This window comes from Acromyrmex echinatior, chromosome 4 (assembly GCF_024713525.1).
Source record: "Acromyrmex echinatior isolate Ae372 chromosome 4, ASM2471352v2, whole genome shotgun sequence".
Lineage (NCBI taxonomy): Eukaryota > Metazoa > Arthropoda > Insecta > Hymenoptera > Formicidae > Acromyrmex > Acromyrmex echinatior.
The window spans coordinates 6579682-6602158 of record NC_141855.1 but is presented as its reverse complement, the minus strand read 5'-3'; the positions used below and the strand labels follow the sequence as shown (position 1 = coordinate 6602158).

Below are 22477 nucleotides of genomic sequence, written 5' to 3'. Positions count from 1 at the left end.
CTTCTCATGCTTCACCCGCGTGCCCTCGAGATATCGACTCCACTTTACAATGCAATTTGAACGTATCTGTCTCTCTTAGAAGGCATATAATTTTAATTTGCTTTAATCGGAAGAAATATGGTACGGGAAATGTGTTGCCGCGCAGGGGATCATTACGGCGCGATCATTGCACGCGGGAAAAAGGACGTAAAAGTGTAAAAAACGTTAAAATGCAGGTACGTGCAAAATACATAATTAGCGTCTACGCCGGTGCATTCTCGAATGCCGACTTTTTCGTGCGGGTAATGAAACCCCGCTATTACTTGCTTGGCGTGAGTGAAATGTATTTATGCGTACGAGCAACATTACTCTCGTCCGATTATTTTGTTCGAAGTACGCTTAAATGCCCCAAAGAGAAGAGCGTCGACACGCTACGGCGCGGCGCAATGAAACAAAGTAATCCTTCAAACGATGATCGTTTCCATGTAACGACGTTACGCACGAATGTCGATCATGATACAGAATATCGCCGTAAGCGAGAGAGTGTCTCGGATATCGGTTTGCCAGTTGCCATCGGTTTGCAGATTGCGTAAAGACCAGTTGCAAAAGCACGTCGTGTCGAAAATTAATCACTTGTCGAAACGTACATTACCCCATTAATTCACGTCAAGATTTGTGGTCGAGACGGGAACGCTTAGAAGGCCTGGAGGGCGTTTCTTCTATAAAAACGCATTAATGTATCATTATAGATGGATAATATGATGCGATTTAATTTGTCTAAAGTGTAAAAGAAAACGTCGCGAGCGATAGTAAGCATTATAATAAACATAACATACAGTTTGCATAATTAAAACCCGCGCGACTGTTTTCGTCACGATCGAAAATGTAAATCGCGTTTGCTGCCATTTATTTAGCATATTACGCGATCGGATTGGCATCGCGGAACGTTAGTTGGATCGATCGTGAAGAGAGAAAGAGAGAGAGAGAGAGAGAGAGAAAACGCGCTTTTAACTCACGTGAAATATATAAAAGCGCATAACGTTCTGCTCGACGAGCGAGCGGTAACCACCGGTTATTTGCTTTGTACCTCTTTACCTCGATTACGTCCCGCCACCTGTCACTTTGACATTGAAATGACACACGGCGCTCGATTAGGGTCGAAAAGGGACGACTGGAAACGTCACGTTTTGCGAAGACACCGCGCCACGTAAATCCGTAATAATTATAAACGGGAGACAAACGCTAATTGTCTCGATTCGCTTTGATGTAGTTACATCGGCATCAGGGCTTTCGTATCGATCGAAATTGCATCGTTCTTTAACGATCGAGTCTCGAGCGCGACGGGCGAAATGGAGAGAAACTCCGCGACGCGGGTCCGAGAAAGGTTTCCCCGATCAATTAGGCGAAACTAGCACTATAAAATTCGGACGTAATTATTATACGGAACCGGGCTGCAATTTACGTTCAGAGAAACAATCTCGCCGATTTGACATAATGGTCTCGCCTCGATCGCAAGCCGAAACTCTTCGAGCGTTCAGTCACTAGCGTAGCGCGAAGCGAAGCGAACGAGAAAGTTGTGTCACCTTTTATGGCGCCTTGAGTTTATCTCCTTTGACGTTAATTGATAACCGTAATAGTACATAAATCATGCATTTATAATCCAACTTTTCTTTCTCGACCACGACAGGTTAATATCGTATAAGTTAATATCATATATATAATTAAAATTAATTATTCGCGTGTGCACATATAATTTTAATGATATAATGCATTAAGATAATTTACATAAGAATAAGGGCACCTACGTTTCTTTTCTATCAAGTTCCTGCTTTAATTAATTTTTATTATCTCAGAGAGAGAGAGATGTATTCTCTTAAGATTATTTAATGAGTGCTTTCAATTTAATGTTTTTTTAAATAAAAGTTAAAGAAAGATTAATAAAATATTAAAATTGTTGCAAAAATAAATACCATTTTTCAATAAACCTATTTTTAATTCATTTTTTGTTGGATATAGAAGGTTTACTTTAATTTGAACACGCACTTGACTTATAATATAGATTACGGTTTATATTTTCGCAATTGTTAATAATTATTTTTATGTATTAACTATAATTAAATTATTTTTATTTTAATATCTCTTTTTGCTCGTTTATTAGTCGTTATCAAGAATTTGATATTGTTTTGCAAATCATCGAGCGTTATCATACTTGTTTATTTAATAATCATTCATTGATAATGGCTCGAATCTTAATTTATCGACGCGATAGGCTTCTAGTGAAATATTTTTGTTGAAGCACACGAAAAAAGGGAATTGTATGCGGCGCTACGCCAATGCGACTGACAGAATGCGCTCGTCGTTAAAAGTGGGTTCGAACGATTCTACGAATGCTCCGGAACTCGCGTCCACACTTTGCAACATTTCTCCTTGTGAATTGGCAGGGGAATGCATTTCGAAAATTGCAATAGGTCAAATAGTCGTCGTAAAGCGTCGTAAATCCGTAACACGTATTTCACTTCCTCAACTTTTATTTTCGGGAAACTGGTTCGAGATTAGCGCAAAACTTACCTCGGGATTGATACCTTGGTATTATATCGCCAATTAATTGGAATGACATATCGAGATTTCTCGAAGGATAGAATTATCTCAGAGGAGTCCGCTTTATTTTCGGTAAATCGACACTTTATTGACTAACAGTCAATTGAAACGGAAAGTCGAGAGTAGGTCGCGATCGGGAAATCTACATATTGAAAAACGGAATCTCCAAAAGAGCGCAAAAGATCAAGCTAGCAAAATCGCGCATTAAAATTCATATCCTCGTCACTTCGTTTCGCGCTCCGATATTAAGTTCACCTCGGGAACGTCGAAAAGTACCTACGCAAGAATATGTAATGAATGAGTGAGCCGTTTTTTTTTCCTCGAGGTTTCAATATTTCGAGCTGAAAGATATAATAGAGACGACGATTGGATCGCGTTAGAATGACAATTCCCTCGCGGCGGGGCTGGGACGCGAATGCGGCGCTTCGGCGCTATTGGCTCAATTGTTTGGCTCTCGGCACTTGGACCGGTTTCTAATTGAACTCTTCAATTGTAGTACCACGCAACGCAAGGCAACGCAACGCGGGCCAGAACGAGTCTGGATGATCCTCGGGGCGATGCGGCGATGAGTCGGCCAGGCTCAACCAGGCCTCCTCTTCTCGCAATAGTAATTTTCTACAATGTACGCTCCTCGCGCGGAGGCATTCAATAATAATTAGGCTTTCGCACTTTTACGTTCGCATATTACTCCTCTGATTTGCGCCCTTCTGGGAAACGGTTACGGCACAATGGCACGGGCGCGGCGCAGCACGAAACAGACGTATATGATACACGAGCGATTCGTTAAATGATATTCTTGCGAGGCGGGCGGTATTCCTTACGTAACATCGTAAGACGTGTTGCGTACGCTTAAGCGTACCTGCGTACAAAAAGATGTTATACGGATTCTGGTGATTGGGAAGAACTTGGCACGAGGAGGAAACCTTCGAGAGGACGAACAAGGAGTCTAGCTTATACGACCGGCAAAAGGAAGATACGGAAACAGAACGGTGCGCAGTGTTGTCGATGCGCCATGGAGCGCCCCGGGCCAGAGATAAGCGGGTACCGGGAACAGAGAAAAAAGGCATCGCGTGACCGAAACCTAAAACCAGAATCCGCCGATGCCGATCCCGATGCCGATGCCGCTGCGGCGCGGCGCCTTCTCGCCAATGAAATTGTCCAAATGTGTATATACGTTGTCCGTGCGCGCGAGAATGTATACGAATGATTAAGCGTGATATAGGTATGTATACAACCCGCAATTTGTAATATTTCAGTGGCCCCGGGGCCATACCGGTCGAGAACTCGAGCGTCTTCCTCATTTTAAATGAAATATTAGAAATTACGGGGTAGGTCATTTAACCGCTCGTATACGTGCTCGTTTTTGTTCCCGATTCGCCGACAAATCCCGGTGGCCACGAACGGTAGCGGTAGATACGTTATTACAAATTACGGCGAGGCGCCGTTGGCTACCGAATTGGCAAGATTTGGGTCGAACGTACCGCGAAACCAACCACCAAAGAGTATATAGACTCCAAGGTCGGGGCTACCGATCGACAAAGCGTAGAAGAAACGAATGGACCGGATGGGGTTCCTTTTGCGCGGAATATATACGGCTTCGAAATTTCTTACGTCAATATCTCGTGAATGTGCCGCGAGGCGCAGGAAAAACGTTTCTCGGTATTCGTCGTAATTTTGCACTCGCGAAGCTCTGGTTACGCCGTGTTATTAGCGCTAGACGCGCATTTCATTTTTTGAATTGTTCATACCGGAAATATAAATGCGAGAGGCAGTTGACCCGGTACGGTACTCGGTTCGCGACACGCCGCTCCCACATAGCTTTGTACAAATTGTGTTCGATGATGTAGACGCGTAGATTATTAGTATACAAAAGTAGTAAAAGTATGCCTTCAAGAATTGCAATTATTATAAATCAACAATTTCAATAACAATCAACTTTATGTGCAAGTAATATTTTTGACGATTTTGTTGAATTAAGTTACGAATAAATTGTCATAGATAAATTTGTTTGCTTTGGAAATTTAGTGGTTCTTAATTGAAAAATGTGTTTCTTTTCGATTGTTATAATCTAAAAGAGACATAGTAAGACGAAGTAAAGTTAATGGCGGAATTTAATTTAAGAGATGTATGCAAAGTGAAAGATAAATATTTGTTATATCTATGAAAATTGATGACCACATTATTTGATTGCGTTGAATTTCCTGCAACTTATATCAAAAATATTGAAGTAACGAAAAAAATTTAAAACTTTGCTTTCGAAGTAAGGGGAGCACGTATTCGAAGAAACAATAACCGCAACAAATGACGCGTGTAAAAACGTAACTGCACTCGCATCTGACGCATTCTGTACAGCGAATGCGTAACTGCAAAATCGAAGCATCGGGTTTTCTACTGTAAATACGTCAAGTACTTTGCCACAATAACAACATAATAACGGCTGTAAGGTCTAATGAGGCAAAAAATACAACTGAATTATTTCAATTAAATATATCCTTTTTTTTTCAGTAATTATCCGACGGATTAAATCACATTGTACAAGTATATATAGACATTGATACGTAGAAAAATCTATAAATACGCGAAGTATAATATTTTGTCATGATAACGATAGCTATAATGTCTAATAAGATATTCAAAAAATATAGCTGAATTATTTCAATTAAATATCCTTTTTTTAGTAATTATTCGACGGATGTAATAAAACTTGACAGGATTAAATTATCATCAATATGAGTATATAATATAGAGAGTATATAATATACGTTAACATATAGGAAAATCCATAAATATACGATGTATCTTGTAACAGTCACATAATAACAGTCATAACTTCTAATGCGACGTACAAAAGATATAACTAAATTATTTCAATCATAAATGAATAAAATACATATTCCATTTTTTAGTATAATATTATTCGACTGTTGTAATAAATCTTGATAGAATTAAATTATATGTACATGGACACACATAAGAAAGTCTGTAAATATTTTGTCATAATAATAACACAATGCGACGGCCGTAACTTCTAATGAGACGATACAGAAAATAAAATAATTAAGTTATTTCAATTATAATTATAATTATCCAACGGATGTAATAGGACTTGATAGAATTAAATCATGTAGTACACGTGTATAGAGACGTTGACACATGGGGGAGAGCCGAGAGGGAGGGTGGCGAAGAAACACCGCACGGGAGCCACGCATGCGAGTACAGCCGCGGGCGGGTTTCCGTAGAAACGATAATTATTCAGGCTGGCATTACGTAGTAATTAATCTGGAGGCAGATTAGAGCCGAGCAACGAGCACGGTGTGGGCCATGGTGGGCGTTGACTGATCGAGTTAGCGTTGAGTTAGGGATTTCGCTGGGCGAGCTTGGCAGCCCCCGTAAGGTCAGGCGTGCTCGTCCATCATCGCCCCTCCCCCCTCGTTTGCCCGCGCGTTCGTTGGTCGCAATGCCCAACCACCACCGATGGGTTACGCGCCGAATAAACGTTCGCAGGGAGGGGAGGAATTATATAATTAACGTGACTTCAGTTTAATTTTGCTCCAGACAATTAGCACGTAGACGGAAGCGAGCGGAGTCGGTCATTTGGAAACGTCCTAGAGACCTTTGTTTAGGATACCGCGAGTTGGATTGTTTCTTACAAGGTATCGTCTTCGCATTAGGCGAAATAAACGATATAATCTTGCTCTAATATCCTCTTGGTAATTTAAAGATGTCTCTCTCTCTCTCTCTCTCTCTCTCTTTCTTTATCATACTCGTTAAATATTGACTTGGCGTTAAATAAAATGTTCGATACTCAACTTGAATTGAAACAATTGATCTGTTTTAAATGCATTTAATAGTCTTCATATCTTTACTCTCTTTCATAAATTTTTACTTTATGTCTAAATTTTATATTAATTTTCTATTCTCTTATATAATTTTATCTTCCTACATATCTTCTTTTCTCTTTTCTTAAACAAATATTATATCGCATGCATTCTTTCAATATTCTGTTATTTTTATATTTTTTCATATTTTGTTTTCATCGTAACATTGTTTACGTCTCCTTTATATTGTACTTTTATATAAAACAAAAAATTTTACATAGAAAACACACATCATAAATTATTTAAATTAAATCATACTATATGTTTATTATATGCTATTGTCATATTACTAATATTACTCTATTATTATTGTACTATAAATTTTTAAAAAATGTGTTAATAAACGCGTTACAAAGTCTGGCTGGCAAACTTCATTAAGGCTTGTAATAATTCATCAATCCCGACGACAAAAGAGCGCGAAGGGTCAAATCGCGCGTGCAAAACGCGATATTTTCGCAGAGGTCAATTGATCGGCGTCCGGCCGCTTGAAACAAGCGGTTTGTATTCTCGCGTGCGAGATATGCGAGAGATCGGCCAAATCCGCCCCTATCTCCCGTCGATCGAACCTCCCTCGAGGCCGCGGAAAAACGCGGGCCGGCAAATCTTTTGACGTGAACACGTCGAAAAAACGCGGGGTCGCGCAGTGACGATATTTTAGCGCGGAACCCGAGCCTGCAGCGCCGCGCGGGAGAAAGAGAGAGCGTTACGGTTTCCGGCATATCATTCGCGATTTTTTTCGAGTCCCCGGAGAAATCGACGGGATTTGCTGGCGGGTCTTCGACGGCACGTCAGAGTGAATTTCGCTAAACCTTGATCGCACCATGTATTCGTCATAACGTATAGATGACTGGCGATGCGAGCGAACTTGCCGGACTTTGTCGTACCCTTTGTACTTTTCTCGAGCAATCGAGTTGCGGTAACATGATGTAGCTGTAAATATTAATCTCGAGAGATTCAAGTTTGAAATAATTTATGGTATACTTTTAACCCTCCGCCAATATCTGATATCTTTAAAGGCAGTATCAATATTTTGATTGTGAATTTTGTAGATAAATTTAAATCTGTAAGAAATAATAAGTAAAATACAGTCTAAAACTATTACAGTGGACTCACTGAATTTAAAATTAAAGGAGAGATAAATCGGATAACATACAAACATTGATTAAAATACAATTTGACTTCTATGATGATAAAAATAAGTTGTTAAAGCTTTGACAAATATACCCATTTTTTCAGATTTTTTTATATAATCCGGAATAATAAAAAACTTGTTGTGTTTCTAGAAGAAATTCTTTTATTATTGATAGAAGAGTTAAAATTCATATTGTCACATATCATAAATAATATCCCTCGACTTGAAAATATCAAACACTGCACTTGGAAAGTTTAAGAACAAAAAGTCGCGTGACAGTTAAGAATTAAGATTTAAGGCCGCTTGAGCGTCTCTTTAAAACCTTGTAACAACACTAAAATGTTTGCTAGTATATTAAACGATCATTCGCTATGGAAAAGCGAACGTGAGAGCCACTGACGGAACTCACCATAGGCTAAAGGTATTGAGTTTTATCGCGAACACGTGCGAGCTTGCTTAATTTTATGCGATTTTTTATCGACGCCTCGTAATATCGATAATGTAAGGCACTGCTGCTTCACCTCTCGCCCCCATCTCTCGTACCCTCCACCGCCATTCAGGTCGAGGGTCTATATCAAGTTATGGAGTTTGAGAAATGATCGGTGCCTGTGCGACTCACATTTCCCTTTTCCGATCGACGTAAGACGTGAGGAGCCCCGTCCGCGCATTTTAAAGTTTTCAACGTTACGTAATGATCTGTTAACTAAATCTTAAAACACAAAAACAATTGAAGCAAATTTGATCAAAGATCGTGTGAGATAGTGTGATATAAAGTGATTCATTTTGCGATTGCTGTACACGAATGTATGCGGGCGCAATTATATCTAATTGAAATCTGTCGTTAAAAATATTTTTATTATTCTATCTATGGTTCTCACGTGTCGAGTTGTTATCCCCTCACACGAAAAGAACGATTATACAATATATATTCGCGTAGACAGCAATCGCAAATGTGCGAGCGCAATTACGTCTAATTAAAATCTGTTATAAAAAAATATTTTTCATTACTTCCACTTTTCCAATTCTCACATGTCGAGCTGTTATTCTCTCAAAAAGGATGACTTTGCTGATGTATTTAAAAATTTAGCTAGATACATTGTAGAAAATAAAATGTCGATTTTAACATAAAAACGTTTAGTGGACTTTCTGAATGTTAAAATTAACACAAAAATGTTAAAATTCTTTAAATTAAAATTAACATTTCATTTTTTACAGTGTACAGATTTGAAAATATTCAAATAACAAAATTCAAAATCGGAATATAAAATGATATCTTTTAGAATATTTTAGACAGATCTCTGTAAAAATGTCTTTAAAATGTTTTATAAGATGTCTTATGTCTCGAATTTGGACTTTTGTTTTGTGGTTAATTCTGTTTGATCATCTAAATAATTATTTAAATAAATAATTAGCTCAGAATTAGTTGTCATTCTTATTCTAAATAATTATGTAGAACACTTAAACTGGTTACTAAAATGTTAACACTTTTTGCTGCGTTAATCAACGTTCTACATAATTATTTTGATTCAACAAAAATTTTCAGATCTGCAATATCTAGCTAAGTTTTAGACTTCAGCAAAACTGTTCTTTCCGTGCGAACGAAAGAGGCGAGAAATGAAACGGAGAAATCATCGGTTCTACTCATTGAAGGTTTTCTCGTCACTTCCTACGGTTAAATGAGTATCGGCAGAAAACAAGAAGATGTCTTTTACAATTTTTCCTCCTGCGAAATTCGCTTCTTTAATCTTCCCCGAAGATCGAACGTAAAATTTAAAGACTTGTAACACATTCCGTGTTTCTTATGCGGGGCGCTCTTGAGCAATTTTCTCGATTGGAACCGCATCGACTTTACATTCCTGGAAACATTTAGTTTTCATTCTCTTCCCCCTTCCCCTCTTTCCTTCTTAGTTAAGCACTAACAAAGCACCAGCACTCCCATTACTTTAACAGCGCCGCAGTTATCCTTGCGCTTTGCAAGGCCTGTGTACCTTATACGAGCGCAACGCTTCGCCGCGATTCCTCGAAAGACTTTAATTACGAAAAGAGTGTCCAATTTTGCCTTAGATATGAGTTGCTGGAAATACTATATTCCACTTATCGTTCCGTCCTTGTCCAGGAGAATCGCAAAGCGGTTACCATACGATTTCGAAACGTGACATTCTCTTTTTATGATTTCCGATGAATCGTAGTGGTATAACCAAATGTATATTATTAATCTTTATTAATCGCAAGATTCTAAACCAAGAATGTCGAGAAATAAGAAGGGAAAACTGGCGAGTATAGTTCGAGACTGACAATAAGCCAAGTATATGAGAGGCGTATCTGAGATCGCGATATTAGATGAGGGTTGACTAAGGAGAACATAATTTTATAGGATGGAATATTATGCTTTCTACGAATTCGTTTAGTGCCATTTAGTTGTCCGCTATGTTGGTTCAATTACACCGTCGGCAGGTAAGCGTGTATATGCGCATAAACGTTCGCGCACGCACGTGATCGTGTATGTACATCGGCGCTTTCTAAATGCACGTGTAGATTTACGGCGGGTTGCAGTAGGAGCCGAGTAATTCTTTAGAGTACACAGCCCCTCATAAAGATTTAGTTACAGATAGCGTTGCACCTGAAATTGCATGTCCAGGGGCGAGTCTCCCGGTGTGCTGTTACCTTGGTAAGCGCGAAACTCGACGTGTTTCGCACCCTTATTTCATTTACAGGTTCCGCCAGGGTTCAACTCTAACCGACAACAAATGAGATTTCAAGTCATGGGACAACGTTTAAACGTTTACGACAATAGCTGAACTGCGTTCAGCTGTAAAAGCAGTTTTGCAACTGTTGTAAAATTATTTAATGTAATTGATTTATATTGTGCATTTAAAATTCAAATTGAAGAACTAAGTTGCAAGAACCAATTACATTATAAATAATCTTACAATAGTTGCAAAGCCGCTTTTGCTGCGAAAAGTTTTCAACAGTCTAGCAACTAATTTAAGCGACTTACGTAATTGTTGCGATGGACCGAATAAAATTATTTTCAGATCTGTATATTTATAATTTTAAGTACTTCAGTAAAACTGTTCTGTAACAATATAACAACTCGACACTCGAGGATATCAGAGATAGAGTAATAAAAATATTTTTAATAGTACATTTTATCTCAACGAAGGGAGAAAGAACGTCAGGTAGAAAACAGAGTGACATTGATCAGAAAAAATGTTAATACGCTGGTTAAAAGGACTGTATTTATCTGAACATCTAGACAGATAAGACAGATGTTTAAGAAACTATTAACCTAAGATTAAAGAGGATAAACAGAGGATTATCCAAAAGTATTAAGAAGATAAACAGAGGATTATCCAAAAGTATTAAGAGGATTTGCGTCGAGGTTTGGCGTGCGCCATCGCGATAAATGCCGCGCGATAGGAGGGCGAAATTCGCAAGAGAGCCGCGAGATCTTCTCCTTCAAGGATCGACCGACCGTCGTCGTGGAATTCGCCGCGCGCAGAAAACAATTTACTTTGAAGGCCGCAAACTCCATTACTGAGCAGAACGTGCTCCAAGTAATGACTTTCTCTAAGCTCGTCCGTTGTCGCATCAGCAACGGCAGCACAGGGATTGCATCATCGGATACCCGACCTGGCTCTTTCTCGGTCGCGGGAGGAACCATCATCGTTGCAGAATCACTGCAAAGGTTATGTTACAAGCTCAGTAGGTCACCGAGGACGAAATCGTCGGCAGTTCTCTAGGAAACGTTCTCTTACATTGGAAAACTGCCAATCCTGATTAAAACTTTTTTTGACCTGATTGCCTTCTCTCTCTTGCTCGACGAAGGTTGCCATTATTCAAAATTTTCAATTTGTTATCGTTATTTCGGCAATCGAGTTATTTTCGATTATTTCTAAAAGCCTCTTTATCGCTTCAGCTTCGAATCCAGGGTATGCAGATGCACATAGAGACAACGGAAATGATATTTCTGCGATCATAAACTGCCACGCGAACGATGGAAATTATTGGTGAACAAATTGTTCACTTCCGGCGTGTCTACCTTAAGATGACGCGAACCGGTATTCGCTATTACTCATGTTGTTACATTCAACGATCGTTTAGTTGGTTTTGTAAAATGCCACTTCGTGCCGGAATTACTGAAATTATCCGAGTGATTTAAGCGACAAATAGTATTTTAGATTTGAATCGTTCAACAAAAATATATGGTGACCGACAAATAGGACACTAATATCTCTTGATGTGTCGGATAAGATGAACGGTAATTTTTGTGCGGGGACAAAAGATGGAAATTAGAGCGACAAATCGGACACAGGCATTCTTGTTGACAAAAACGGTTAACCAAGAAAAACTTGAGCGCGAACAGGAAACAACGATAACTTTTGCTGAGAAGCTGTTATACCGTTTATTTACGCCGACCATTTTGCAGCATCGCGTCGCCATCTTGTTTTTACGACCACCCCACGGGCAGACTCTTGCCACAGTCTTCACGAAGCAATGACAAGTAAATCTCGAAATATACATATAGATTTTGTAGCCTGTTACATTGAAAAAAAAATTTTAATTGTTCTTCAACTATATATATTTATATTATCCACGTTGGAGTTTTTCAACCGATGTGTCGCGACACACTGGTGTGTCGCAAAAGATTCTTCAAGTGTGATGAAAATTTTGCAGAAAGTAAAAAGAAATGAAAAAGCTTAGAAATTATAAATAAAAAAGCGAATAAGACGTAAAGTAAAATACTTTAAAAATTGTGAAAATTACTTAAATTATATTGCGCTTACTCTCAGTCAAAACATTATCGTCATTGTAATAAAGATCTCTTTAAAACAACACCTTTAGGATTTTATTGTTTATTTCTGAATATTGGCGGTATTTGATAAAAGATTTGTATTAAGTGTTAAAGCATATGCATCTAATCTTCATAAATTTTATAATTGTATTACATCAATAAAATTTAATTACACGCGTTCTCTTTGTGTTTGGCATTATATTATTCACTGACTAATATCTTCATAAATTTGACTTTTTATTTAAAATGTGTCGCGAATTAAAAAAGATCGAAAAACGCTGCTCTATGTCAATAAGTTTGCATTTTGATTCTTATTTTATGTGTTTGAGATTTTGAATTTTTAATTATTCAGTTAAAGATTTATAGTTTTTTAATATAAGCTGGATATGATTTGATTTATAAACAATATTTTAATAATTAAAGCATTTTTTTTTTCAAATAATACATATAATCTAAAATATAATATATTTATTACTTCTGTCATTTCTCATCTATCTTCTTCTCTATAAAGTAAAAGAGTCATCCTTCGACAGTTTATATCATTTGATTCTTAAATCCCTTTGAAAATATAGAAATTTTCTCCAGAAATATCGTTTCAACAGTCAGTGATCCTTAGCACCAGGGATTGTCGACTGAGTTAAACGCTTCAACCGCAAAGATTCGCCGACGTAGTATCCTGACCGAAATTGTGCGGTAAAACGGTCTCCGTGAACAATGTCGAAGTCGCTTTAACTGTCTGACAAATCACGCCGACTGAACTGTCGTTAAACACGCTAACGACACCGACTATGGTAATCGAGCTACCGTATACGACGATATCACTGGACACGAAAGCGCGATCAAGCACGAACCAATTTCGCGCAGACAAATCGAACGTTTGTAACAAAGGCTAGACTTCTTCTTATGACTTGTTTGATTATACAAATTATACTTCTCGAGAAATATATGTATGTTGAATTAATCCTTTGCTAAGGTACGAGATAAGTTTCTGCTTCCGAATATCGTTGCGATGCGAGCCAGCAGTCTACACCCACGTTTACATGTCAGATTGGAAACATCAGGCGGCACCTTAAACACAGTTAATTAACCGAAAGCGAAAGTGTTATCATCAAACACTGAATTACGACTGGCAAGCGGGACCTAATTGGTTTTAAGAGACGACCGTCTTCTCTCTTACTCGATAAAAGCTACTTACAAACTCTGGTCACTTCGTCCTCTCCCATAAGAAACGTCGATTAATTGTTTGTTATCGATCGTATAACCGCTTGATAATGAATCGTTATTCGGAACTTCGATGTTTCTTTCTGCCGCTTGCCAAGAAAATTTTCAAAGTGATGAAACATAAGTGTGAGGATTCTCATTTAGCGATAAAAAGAATCATTATGCAAAGAGCGAGAACTTATCCAAATAATCTTGTCAGTCGCATAAACTTATCTTTATTATAAAGATAATTAACCAATCGCCATTTTTGTGTGCGTTCTTATGATAGAAAGGTTATTAGATAATTTTCTTTACGCATAGATATAACTTATGCGGTCATGCAACTTCGACTGGATACATCCTTAGGGTTATAACACACAATAAATATAATATAGCTATAGCATAAGATCGTCTGGACCAAAAATGAGCATGTTATATAAATCCAGAGTTGGAAAAGTTATTTTACAAGTTACTTACAAGTTACTTACAAATTATTTTTTATTAGAAATTGAGTACAATAAATTCAGGTATTTAATTTTTTATATTATATTAATTTTATTATTTTAATTATTATTTTATTATTTGCTCCAATTTTGTATTACTTTTTATATTCGATTTCTATGAGACAAATACATATAAAGTAACTTATATATATATATATATATATATATATATATATATATATATATAAAATAAAAGTAATTTATAAAATACTTTTCCAATCCTGTTTAAATCAATATGGCAATTTTATGCGATTCAGATAGATTTTATGCTGTGCTTATTGTATGTTGTGTGTTTACAGATAATAATATATCCTTAATAATATAATAAACAACGATCAACATTCGTCAAGTAAAAATTATTAATGCAATACCTCAAGAATATTCTCAATTCTTGGTTGTGGATTTTTTCTCGTTGCCTCAATAGTATATAATGACGGGTGATCTTATATTCTAATGTTGCTCCTGCTAAAGAGATAGGCACTCGTGTTTTTTTTACAGAAATACAATGGTCGGTGGGTATCTATTTACGTTACCAACGCCTCACGTGGAAACGTTTCCATCATCTCGTTCGCTCCAGAGAATTCTGTCGGAGCTTTGCGAGTCCGGATTCTTGTATCGCGCGTGTGTCCGACCATTCCGCGAAAGAAGGTAATTACGAGTGGATTACGAGAAAGAAGGAGAACGAGAGAGAAAGAAACCATATTGGTACGCAGTGACCGCTAAACTAGTATGCCGCGATAATAGAACGAAGTATAATAACCGCTATGCGATTATTGTCCTAATAAGCACAAACGATGACGCAAGAAAGCCTTTCGCGCGCAAGAAATAAGAGGCCAATGTAAAGCCGAAGCTCGTATATTACGCGATTGGCCGCGAGGTAGGACCGAAATGGGAGTCGGATGCGATATAGTGGAAAAACAGTCCTTTTTTCCTTTTATGATGCTCGTTGGATCGTCATAATTACATCGCCATTCGACGCCTGTCAACGTGCGCAAAGCAGTCGTGAGAAATCAATCGTGAGTATCCGTGCAGTCTCGTAATCATAAATCGTATATAAATTGCAATCATTACGCATTGCGTGTTATTGCGTGCTCTATAATCGCATGGATTGTTGATTAAACCGTGAGATATCTGCATAAAACATGCACTTCTCGTAAATCACGAGGAATCGAGATTAATCGTCGCTGCTAATGAATTTCTAATCCCTCAGATTTCTTCCCCCACATTCCATAACACACATTTTTCCACATTCTATAATCTGATTCCATTTAAGACTATTAAAAGTCTTCTATCATTTATATATAGATATAGAGCTAATTACTTTAGGCTCGAGATATTGCGGTTTGCTTGATACACATTTTGACGTTTACAGATCGATAAGGAATCGCAAATGAACGCGTAATGAGATTATTATTTGGATCGCTTGCGATTACCGGGTGATGGGATGTATTTCTGGACGAGGAGTGGCGATAAAGGACGGGCGTAAAACGAGGAGGGGTGGGAAAAGGGGATGCATAATGGGATAATGTTCGCTCGATGGCCCTTTTACCCTTTAACGATGATTCCTCCGGTTTCCAGCAAATTGTGCGGAAGAGGGGTCCGGCCGACAGTCAACGAGACGAAGAGAAATACTCAGTTCATTTCGTACTTTGATAAAAATTTGACAGATTCTTCAGGTATTCCATGCTACTTTCACATTAGAAAAATGCGCTCCCATAGACTAGCTAGCACTCATTCGTGTGTATTTGTATAAATATCACTTATTGTTAAATGCACGCGATCCTTCGATCCAGCTCAGACGAGGCGTAATGAGAGGGTCTCTGAAGCGTATTACTCGTGTTATTTAGCAGTAAATCAAAGTTGGAAACGTAAACCGTTATATCGTACGCTGATTATCTAATCATCCCTCGCTTCGGGATTGCATCGAAATAAGTATGTTGGTTTTGATGATTATGTAAAAATAAATGCAGGTTTATTCGACAAAGATGAGATATGATTTTGTGATCTGCGAACGATTTGAAGTTCATGTCCGCGAGATTGTATTCCGTTCTTAGGTATTCATAGTCTGTTTTAAAATTGTCTCAAGATACTAAGCTATCTGATTGGTTCATGATATCTTAAGATTGTACTTAAAACGGTCTTAAATATAAGTTCTGACTATGAATACCAATCTTAATCTCCTAATTAATTCGACGAATAGCTTGGACGAAATCTATGGGGGACGTAATCGCGGGAATTGCATCGCCGAAGTATATATGCTAAATTCACTTCAGCATTTGATTTTCTCCGTGAAGATCGCGTTCCAATCCATTAGCAGAACCGTCGCAGAAGTCGAAGGCGGCGATTCGTTTTTGCGATATCTGGTACACAGGTTGCGTATCTAAGCGGCAGATCCTCCGCTCCTTTATTGGTCTCGTGAAATTGGTAATGTCGTGTACTTTCTCATTACGTATGCAAATACACGCACGCACGGGGCATTTAGCGTAATTTCTCTTTACTCGCGCGCTATTACTACAAGTGAGATAAGCGCTTAATGACTTCGACAGCTGCCTATCGGGCATAATAGAAGGGCGGAACGAACTGATGTTAAGACGATGAGTGATGTTCAACGAATATAAATTACGATATCGTCTGGTCTCGAAAACTTCCTCCTCTCTACAGAGTCGTCGGTAATATCATCAATGTTATAATAATTCAGACATATGAATGAGAAAAGGTGATTTGATTATACTGATCAATAATGATTTTGTTAAATAGTAATACATGATGTGTATTTTCGATGCTAATTCTGAAAAAGAGATTAAAATTTATCTTATGGATTTCAATTTTTTTGTAATCGACACATCTCTTTTTAAAAACTTATATTGTTTTGCTAACAACTCATTGTGTGAGGTCTTTTTTTTAATTAAAATGATTTATTTTTATTTGTAATCTTTTATGACGAATATAGAACCGGTAAAATACAATAGTTATTTCCTATGAATAATTTAATTATGTCGAAGTAGAAGAGATAAGTAAAGGAATTTTGAAATGCATGTTACTCAAAAACTCTCTCTATCCATTCGATAAATACATTAGAAAATAGTATAAAACGCTATACTATAAGATTAGTATTATATTATATTATATTATTATATTATTATATTATTATATTATTATATTATATTAAGTAGCTATACTTTCTAGATTAATTTAAAAAAAAGTGACATTTGATCAAAAATTTAATACATAAATTTTACAAAAAAGTGACATTTTATCGATCGATAAAAAAAAGTGACGAATTATCGGAAAAAATCAACTAAAATAAAATTAGAATAATAATAATTATTATAGAATAATAATAAATTAAATTAGAATAAAAATAAAATTTTGTCGACTAATGATGTTAAAAAAATTCCGTAATAGTTTATATTAAAAACAAAAATAGAAAAGAATAAAGGTCAATAGAATGGCAAGCACTTTGACGTAACATGTCAAAATATTAAAATATTGATAAGACAGGGCGAAGTTATTCCGTCAGTTTCAACCTTAAAGTAATATAAAATTTACGTCAGCAAACAATATCAAACATTATAACTTTGTAGTGATGCGCTTACAACTGCCTTATACTATTATGATTACTTCTTGAGAGCATGAATCACAAGCATGAACTTTACGTGTTCAGTATATGCTATTCAGAAACATAAACCCTATTGCGAGAAATAGACGAAAAAATTTATTCTTTACCTTTTACGTATATATATTTAAATTACATTACTAAAGCGGTACATTTCGATTTAACTGACAATGAATTTGCTTTAGCTTCGCTAATACAAATCTAACAAATATGACACATCAAATTCTAATAGTAATGAAAATCATGTGTAAATTGTTTGAAAAATGTAGAGTTAAAAACATCTTTATCCTTTAAGCATGAATAAATCAAAAGAATTCATAACAATATATTATATCAGTGATTTGAAAAATTGTGACGTATCAGAATAGTAAAACAGTCATAATAATACTATAACAATTAATTACGTGTTAGGCGTATTTCAAGTAATTTTTTTAGAAGTGATAAAAATATGTCCCTTTAAATTATACATGTCTATTTAACTACGATTTTCTTGAAGATATCGATAGCCTTTTCAAATTAAGCTTCTATCTACCAAGAATAGAAACACGTAACGAATACCCGACGTTGACGTAATAGCGATAGAATGTCGCCAGCAATGTCCGAAACGTCGCTTATCAATGCTTCTTTTTTTTTCCTGATATAGTGGCTGGACCGTTTCCAAGGCGGATCGGTCATCCCTATCAGAACCGGACACCACCGAAGAGGAAGAAACCAAGAACGAGCTTTACCAGGCTGCAAATCGCGGAGCTGGAAAAACGCTTTCACAAACAGAAATATCTGGCTTCCGCCGAGCGGGCGGCGTTGGCGAAGTCGTTAAAGATGACGGACGCGCAGGTGAAGACCTGGTTCCAAAACAGGCGAACGAAATGGAGGTAAGCTCTCGCGATATTTTCATTGGCAACGCCACACATTTTACGCAGTTTTTGAGGAAAATCGCGTAAAATTCTCTCTTCATGGAGCATCTCTCTTTATCGGTATTTTTATTTTGACCTTTATTAAAGACAATTTTTGTCGAGGAACAATTGTTACCATGGCGATTGAACTTTTTGGAAGAAAATACGAGTCAAGAATTGCGTTCTCGGAATGTTAATAGCGGGTTAGCCGTGGCCTGACGCCTATATCTGTAAACGCATTGCCAGTCAAATGTATTGGAGCCTCTTCAAGATAAGAAAGGACGAAAACATGTCATTTAGATAAGAGAGGGCTCGTTCGTAGCGCGGGTCTCCGATATTAGGGGCATCTCGGCGACGAGACGAGGCCTTGGCGACATTCTCGAGGATACAATATACTTGCCCGATTCCTTTTCTTTCCAATGTTCTTTCGTCTCTAAAATCGTTATCATGAAGTCCTTTTGAATCGTTCTACGAAATGCCATGATAAAGCGGTAAACTTGCGAAGAAGCTAAACTGCCGGAGAGACGACTCGATAGTTCTTAAACAAGCTACGATTGTTAGATCTTTCCAAGACTCTATTTAGCCTTCGAATTCTATTTTCTATTCTTACTTTGTAAGTTTCATTTTTAACATTTCGATTATTACCGTGAAAAAGAATCGTTCGTAGAATTTTTCTTAAGAAAGATTAGAAATCAAAAATTCTTTTAAATTTTAACGAACGTTATTTACAACACTTACAAAAGTGTCATCGCACCGTGTCGTAGCTTAAAACAACATTGGGCTTAAATATGAACATTTTCTAATTTTATTTGCGATAATTTCATTTAAGTCTTGCAAATTTAGTTACAACTATTATTCAATTTGGATTCACTTTTAGATATCAAAGCGATTTAAAATTACAGCTTATAAATATGATTTTTTTTTTTTTACTTGTGTTTGTTGAAATGTGTGTTACGAATTGTATAATGGAAATAAATTCGCTTAATTCGTCGTTCTTTTTTAGAACTTTAACATTTGCATAACTCCGACATTCTAACAAACATGAATCATATATATTTATTTTGATCTGTATTCTCTCAGATCAGGCGAAAGTTTCGAGACTTGCGTGTCGTACACATGTGAAGACGACCGAAAAGTTTTTTCGTCGTCGCGAGAAGAGAGTAGAAATTCAATTTGGAATCCGACGACACGCATTATCTGTCTCGGTACGCTCGGAAATGTTATCGCTGTGACAGGTACATTTGTCTAGAATGTTACGACGAGTTAACTTCACGTCGGAGTGACAAGTACATCATTTTTAATTAAAGACGCACGCACGACAGGGTAATCATGCGCGCGATCAATAACGCATCACCGCACGCACGACAGACTTTTCCACTTCGATTTTTTTTTCTCTACATCATGATGGAAACGAGAGAAAAAGAGGCAAGAGGGAGGAAGGGGAGGAAACTTGGTTTTTCGAAATTTTTTTTAATTTTTTCTTCCCTTTTGTGAAGATCTTACATTTTGTACAATTCGCGGTGGTTCAAGTTTAGCCTTTTGCAAGCCTATGTGAAGTTGAATTAATTAAATTTAAATACACATAGCGTATCGAATAATTTTTCAAATTTTTATTTGAAAATGATTATTGAACAATAGTACAATATACAACAACATAGTTACAATAACGTCAAAATGATATTAAAATGAATCGGAAATGATGGAAAAATGACTTTTAATGATCATTTTGGAATCATTTTGATATTATAATGGCTAGTTGGCAATATTTTTGAAATTCCTCCATAAATTAGTAATAAAAATTCTTTGATTTATATTCGATTATAGATTAAATAAAGTTGAGGATGAAATACTCGATCACATCGTTCATTTACGCGAAATAGTTTGGACCACAAAGGGTTAAGTGTGTCTGACAAATAAAATCGTAGAAATTCGTGGGGGCACGCACAAACGTCGACGTAAGTCTCGATGTGACGCGGTGTAGTACGGTCCAGCGTGCAGCTGCGTTTAAAGTAACGAGATGACTGTAGGCAGAGATGAGATAACTTGGTTTCAATAATTCAGGTACCTAACAGCTTAGCCCTGTCCCGTACATAATGTAGTCTCTTCCCTCCCATCGCGCACATCGGGCACTCTCTTACCCTCTCCCTCCCCCTTTGCCTACCATCGGTCGCCTTCTTGCTTTGACTGCCAGTTCTCCGCGCGTTTCCCCGTCACCTCTTTCAGCCCCCTACACCTCTTCGCCGAGAGCTTCTTGGCTTTTAAACTGTCAAACGCTCGAATCCGTTGGCTGAATCGTTTCGATCTCTGCCGGGCCCGACCGACCCCACCGATTCACCTCGTTAAACATTCATCGGTTACGGTGTAGGACTAGGCCGGTAACCGTTCAAACACGATTCGCAGACTCGACGCGATATATCGCGCGCGTAATGCAGTAGATAGCGCGAGAGGAATCAATCGGCACGTATTCGCGATTCGGTATGATTAGAGTTTCATCGATGATTCATTCCATTTACTATTATCTTATTGGGGCTGATGTTTATTCAAATTCAATTGTTTCGTGGAAAAGTAATGTACATAAAAATAATTCACACTTTAAGATTAGAAACAGGACCGCTTATATGAATACATCGGATAACAAAAGGCACGACGAATATGCAACTTGTGTTAGTTGTTAATAAAATGTAAATAATAATAAAAATTACAAGATGCAACTGATTAATTAGAAAGAAAGAATCGTGAGGGTGTGCTTTATTTCGTGCGCGTTGCGTTGGGGGTCTGAGCGTGCGCTGAAGTATAAAGATAAGAGTAATGTGTCCCAGGTTGCGAGAGAATACGGTTATGCCGGCCGCAGCGAATAGGGCGAGGCTGCGTCGGGGCTGCAAAATGTAATCGGCACGGTGCCGTCAATTATTAATCGCTAACCGCGTTAATTACTTGCAGCGGCGTAGGTGCACCTGTCACTGCAGCAATGGCGTAGCCACAATGGATTCCGGAGACGGGCGCGGACGAGCAAGATTCAATTGTCCTAATAAAAGCTAATAAAAGTGACAACGCGCTAAATCTTGTCCGTTTTCTACTTCGTTCCCGCCTCCCATTTCGTGGTAATGTCCGATGATCTTAATGTCGATGTAACTTAATTCCAGACTTATTATTTGAACTGTGATTTGTTCGCGATAATATAACGATGAAGAAAATCTATATATGACAGACCTGGAAAACCGAAAAAAGTTAGAGAAAATTGGAATTGGTCATGGAAAACCGGGAAAAGTCAAGGGAAAATGTAAAAAAGTTTGGAATTTTGAAATTTGCTCACAATTTCCTTAAACTGCTCCTATTCCAGATAATTGTTATAATTTTTTAATATTATATCTGACGTTTATAGTGAAATACGTTCAAAACTCGCACACTTTAAACGATTTTAATAAAATTTATATTTTATTCATTATTTTTATTTGATCGTCTTTTTTCGTAACTGCATTCTTTTTTCCAATACTATATTATTTTTTATTAGCTTGAATTTGCACCCAAAATTTTAGTATGCTACTAACCTTTTTTGCATTGTTTTTAATAATATAGGCTAGCTTTCCTACAATTCTTAACTTTAAATGTGTTAAAATTTACATATTTTATATTGGAAAATTTTTCATTTTCATCTGGAAAACCTGGAAAAGTCAGGGAATTTTTTAATTTATTTTCTGTGACAACCCTGTATGAATAAAAAATTTCTGTATTAGATTTTTTTTTTGTAAAAATTATCCGTATCTTTCCACTCATTTGAATATGTAAGCACCACTTTCATCGTGAACTCGTTTGAGAGATAAAGCGATTCGTTTTTTGCTTAGTAGTTGCTCGTTAAGAAGATCAATCTGACGATAAACTACGG

General features: G+C 37.1%; 1 protein-coding gene across 1 annotated transcript in view; it reads left to right on the top strand.

Moving 5' to 3' along the window:
* The window catches only part of C15 (homeobox protein C15), a 32531-nt gene that overhangs the window by 6023 nt on the left and 4031 nt on the right, over positions 1-22477 (top strand). The window contains exon 2 of the mRNA XM_011066912.2: positions 18345-18573. Coding sequence (XP_011065214.1) covers positions 18345-18573 — 229 coding nt within the window. The remainder of the gene's footprint in view (positions 1-18344; positions 18574-22477) is intronic.